This window comes from Castor canadensis, chromosome 16 (genome assembly GCF_047511655.1).
Source record: "Castor canadensis chromosome 16, mCasCan1.hap1v2, whole genome shotgun sequence".
Classification (NCBI taxonomy): domain Eukaryota; kingdom Metazoa; phylum Chordata; class Mammalia; order Rodentia; family Castoridae; genus Castor; species Castor canadensis.
Window position 1 is genome coordinate 17,403,015 of NC_133401.1, and position 4,954 is coordinate 17,407,968.

Genomic DNA, 4,954 nt, shown 5'->3' on the forward strand with positions numbered 1-4,954 from the left:
AGGAATCACTGAACCACTTACAACAACCCCATAAGCTAAGAACTAGATTATGACTGAAAGGAAACCAAGGCAAGGTCACTCCAGCCAATAAGAGACAGACAAGACAGACCTGTGCCACAAACCAGACATGGTCTGCCTTCTCCTCACTGTGTGATCTAGGGCAGATGGTGGCCCTCTCTGGACTTGAGTCCATTCTCTCTAGAAAGACTGTAATAGTAGTGGCCTGACAGGGGCGAGTGACAGAAGGGAACTGACTGGTGGGGGGCTAGGAGTGTTCTAGTTCAACCTCCCCTACCCTACAGCCAACTCACTTCCTTTCATGCTGGTCAGCTTATTCTCAAACACCCTGGATTCCCAGCATCTACAGGCTGCTGGGGGAAGGCTGGGAATCTCTCCAGTGGGGTCCCCAGCAGGGCAGAGACTGTGTGTGTCCCAAACACCAGGCAGAGTCAGGGCCTGTTGAGTGTTTGTTGGATGGATGGATGGATGGATGGGTGGATGGATGGTTGGATGGATGGATGGATGGATGGTTGGATGGATGAATGGATGGATGGATGGATGGATAGGACAGTTGAAACCTTTTTGTGAAGGTTTCAGAGATAGGGAGGTGAAGTCAGGCTCTGTAAAGAGAACCTTATTTGTTCAGGACCAGGGGACAGGCACAGGCCTTGAGTCCATATTCTTGGGCAGCCCCTGGGACCCAATCATTGCCACACACCAGCATTTCCATCTTCTCCTTGGTACCCACACCCCATAGTTCACAGCCCACAGGCTGCGGCGTTGCTCAGGCCTTTTCTGTACTGGGCACACTCCCAACAATGTCACCTACAAGACAGCAGCCTCTCCTTCCTCCCACCTGCCCTTGGAGTTCACGGCTGACACCAGATGGGAAGAAGGTGGGGGCTGGAGTTTCCTGAGAATTCCTGGCTCTCTGGGGTGGTAGCTATTAGGATGGTTTGGGAGAAGGCAGGGTGTTCCTTGGGGAGCTGGGGCGGGAGGCCAGGGCCACAGCTGGGAGCAGGAGCCCTAACCCAGCTGACCTGAGTACCCAGAAGTCGCTGGGAACTTTTTCAACTCCTAAATATTTAGACAGTGAGATGATGGAGAGTTGAGGGCCAGAGCAGGCCGGCCAGGCCAGTGGTTATTTTGAGAGAGCCATTTCTCATGTGCTCTGGGGTAAGCGCTCCCTCAGTCTTCCTGGAGCCTACAGTGACCACCCTGAAGGAGGAGAAATAGCAGCTGGCCACCCCCCAAATTTGGGGAGGTCACGACTCTGACTTCCTCAGCCATCAGCCAAGTCCCTGCTTTTCTGGCTCCTGTGCCCAGAAGACAGGACAGGAGATCATAGGGCCAGCCTAGCTGTCAGCAGAGGGAGCAGGCCACCGCAGCCTCTGCTTTAGACAGCGTTCCCACGGTGCTGCTACCATCACTGGACTGTGCCATGGGAGGTAAAGATGCCACCTGCCCCTCGACCCAGGCCGACAGAGGCACCCAGCTCCCTTCCTTCCCCTCCAGGGCAGTGGGGACCTGCGGGTCCCTCTTTCCTGAGGTGGGCCTGGAGAGGGGTGTCTGCGAGTCGCCGTGGGCAGTCCGGGCACACAGGCAGCAGAACCAGAGCCTGAGTCGCTGGAAGACAGCCTTTCGGAAGAGGATGAAGACCCAGGGGTCCAGGATGGGGTTGAAGGCGTTGAAACGGAATGCGAGAAGGTCCCCCATCTCACTGCTGTCCGGGGCAACGGCCTGGGTGAAGCCACGGATCTGAGGACAAGGGGGGACATCAGGAAGCGCCATGAGCACCCCCACCCTGGCTCCCCACTTCCCCTTCTCACTGGCAAGGATGAGGGAGGGGCGGCAAGTCACGGGAAGCAGAGGAGATAAGATAGAGTAAGTGGCTAATTCATCCAGGGAGCAGAGGGCAGGAAAGCCCCAGGAAACAGCCAGCCAAGGTGGGGCCTGGGTCTCCCCAGCCTTTGCAGCTGAGAGGACCCTCCAACTAACCAGATGCTTGAGCCTGAGATCTCTGGTCCCCCTAAAACTGCAGTCATGTGTGGATTTGCCCAGTCTGAGTCATCATAAACCCCCTCAAAAAAGTTTAAGAATCCCCAAATCCAGCTTAACCTCTTCATTTTACAGAACAAGAAACTGAGGCCCAGAATAAAGATGGAATGACTGAAGCCGGGAGTAGTGTACACAGCTGCTATTCCAGCACTCAAGAGGCTGAGGCAACAGGTCCCCAAGTTCAAGACCATCTGGACTACATAGGGAAACTGTCTCACGAAAACGAAAGGGTGGGACGACCAGGTATCACAGACATGGCCGCTCCAGTGGGAGGGAGGTGAGAGCCTTCGGGAAGCAGGAGAGGACAGAAGATGCAAAAGGCAGAGAAGGCAGAGTGAGGCCTGGCTGGGGGAGTGAGGAGCACATGGATGGAATCAGAGGACCAGGTGGAGACCTGGCTCTGTGTCATCGTGACGCTGCCCTTCACCTGTAGAAAGGTGAGAGGATGGGACCTGCAGGCCAGCTTCCTGCCAAGTGCTTTCCGAATGGGTGTGGAAGGTCAGTGTGTGAGTGCTCATCTGAGGATGTATTTGGAAGCCATTAAGCATCTGCCTCCAGCTGGTGGATGGCAAGGGCTCAAGATCCTCTAATCATCACTGGGGACAGGAAGGTGCGTTTGATTATGGGAGACTGGGGATGTGGGAAGGGGGAAACAAGGGTTGGAGTTGTCAAAGGGGTAGAAGCAAATGGGGAAAAACTTCTTGGGAAAGTTGGGAGTTGTCTGATGGTGGACAAAAACCTCTTTGAGACTCAGTTTTCCCATCTGTACAATGGGCATGACCAACGGACCACAGAACTGGACACTTCCCTCTTCCCGAACCCCAGCTCCTTGGTGGGGACTCACCGTGAGAGGCAGGGAGCACACAGCCATGATGCCTGTCATGAGGGCCAGTAGAATCAGGTGATCCACCTCATCCTCACACGTCCCAGAGCTGGCAACCAGAGAGCCCTGGTGGCGCCTCTGCTGGCGGTACATGCGGCAGAGGCTGAGGGTGACGGAACCATTGCACAGGACGATGGCGGTCACCAGCAGGGCCACAAGGCTGGCATAGGCCAGTGAGAAGGCGCAGCCCCTGGGCTCGGCTGAGCGCATGCGGACGAAACACCAGCTGCCGGGGCAGTACTGCTGGTGCTGGCCCAGGCCCAGCAGGGGCAACGCACAGAAGATGGTGCAGAAAGCATAGATGGCTGGCAGTGCCAGGCGGGCACAGCGTGGGGCGTCTAGCTGGGCGTACAGGTAGGGATGGCTGAGCGCCAGGCAGCGCTCCACGGCCATGGCGAAGAGGATGAGCGTGGAGGCCAGGCCAAAGAAGGTCATGGCAAAGGCAAAGGCGTCACACAGCGCCGGGCCACCACGGGCCAGGCCCAGCAACGAGCTGTTGCGAGCGTAGGCCACGAACACAGCCGGGCTCAGGAAGCAGGTGCCCAACAGGTCTGTCACCGCCAGCCCCGTCACCAGCACCGCGAAGGCCGACGGGTGTGACCGCCGCCTTGCACCCAGGATGCCCAGTGCCAATCCGTTCCCTACCACACCTGCCACAAACATCAGGGTGCTGGTGGCTGGCCCCACCGAGTCCCGCACATAGGTGAGATTCCGGCAGGAGTCTGCCATCACCAGCTGCCGCCCGCCACGCCGGGCAGGAGGGTCCCAAGGGTGGGAGGTTGGGACCACTTGGATGTCCACCGCCAGCCACAGTCCTTACAGCACCCGGGATCTGCCGGTCAAGTTCTCCATGTGCCTGTGTCTCTCTGTCTGTCGTCTGTTTCTCTCCCCTGTCTTCTCCAGTGTCTGACTCCCCTGTTTCTTCCCTTGTCTCTCTGTGTCTGTCCTTCCCTCTCCCAGCCTTCCTAGTTCAGTCTCTCTGCCTCTTGCTCTGTCACTGTCTCTGTTCCCTCCCTGGTTGACCCGTACCTCCCTTTCTCCAGCCCTCTATCCCCTCCCTTCCTGCACTTCTCCGCACCTTGTCACTCCTTGGCACCTCCTCACTTTCAGTCTCTCCTTCCTGCTTGCTTCTTGCAAGAAGTCTGCGTAGGTCTCTGTGTCAGCTTCTTCCTCCCTCCCTCCCTCCTTCCCTCCCTCCCCATCCTCGCCCCGGCTTTTTCATTTCCTCTCTGCCCCGCCCTCCCTCCCCTGCATTTGTCTCCAGAGGCCCCCTTGGGCTCCCTGCCCCCTTCCCTGGCCAGCACCCGGTCCCCCTGCTCAGTGCAACCATCTCCCATCTTCTCCCCTCTCCTGGAGCCACCTGCCACCTCCCCACCCTTAGGTCTCTGCCATTTTTCCCTCCTTCTCTGTCTCTGGGGGTGCGGTGGGGGGGGGCTGAGTCCCTATAATTGTCACCCAGGTTCAGGGCCTGCGGAATGTGGGGGGCAGGCAGGACCAGAGGGGTGACGCTGACCAGTTCTCAAGGTTGGCCTGGCCTGGGCTGTCTCGGGATGACCCCTGGGATCTATTCTGGGCGCCAAGCCCTGGGGTTAGGGGCAGGTCCAGGGATTGAGAAATGACCGGGAAATTCCTCCTTGTGCACACTGTTTTCCAGACACCGCTGAGAGTTCTGGGCCCTGGACACAATTCACTCCTTGCAGCGGCTGTGGAAGGAGGTGGCCTGACTAGTCCTTGTCCCTGGGCTGTCAGCTTGAGCACTCAGAGCCCTGAATAGGGATTCAAAAGAGGGTCTTGTTTTGTGGCCAGTTGGAAGGTCAGGCCGAAGGGACTCCAGCACCCCACCAACCCTCTGCCTCTCACCAGGCCAAGCTTCCAGGCCCCAGGCCAAGCTCTAAGGTCTTAGATCTCCAAGAATAATATTTTGGTCACAGATGAAAGCCATCCAGGGCTCCACTGTCCCTCAGGCCAGTGTTGTCAGCCCACATGTCACAGCTGTCAGCACAGCAATTCACG

At 57.8% G+C, this 4,954-nt stretch overlaps 1 protein-coding gene across 1 annotated transcript; it reads right to left on the reverse strand.

The window, feature by feature from the left end:
• Window positions 1-1,362: 1,362 nt before the first annotated feature.
• Ptgir (prostaglandin I2 receptor) lies at window positions 1,363-3,737 on the reverse strand. Its single transcript, XM_020170866.2, has 2 exons — window positions 2,903-3,737; window positions 1,363-1,758 (listed from the first exon to the last, which is right to left on the reverse strand). Exons 1-2 carry the CDS (start codon window positions 3,668-3,670, stop codon window positions 1,363-1,365), a joined length of 1,164 nt encoding a protein of 387 aa, XP_020026455.2. The 5' UTR covers window positions 3,671-3,737.
• Window positions 3,738-4,954: the final 1,217 nt, after the last annotated feature.

Excerpts from the sequence above, each read along its gene's own strand:
- Ptgir (XM_020170866.2), bottom strand. The coding sequence starts at position 3,670 with ATGGCAGACTCCTGCCGGAATCTCACCTATGTGCGGGACTCGGTGGGG. Across the intron at positions 1,759-2,902 it reads TGTGCTCCCTGCCTCTCACG|ATCCGTGGCTTCACCCAGGC; the intron begins GTGAGTCCCCAC and ends CCTTGTCCTCAG.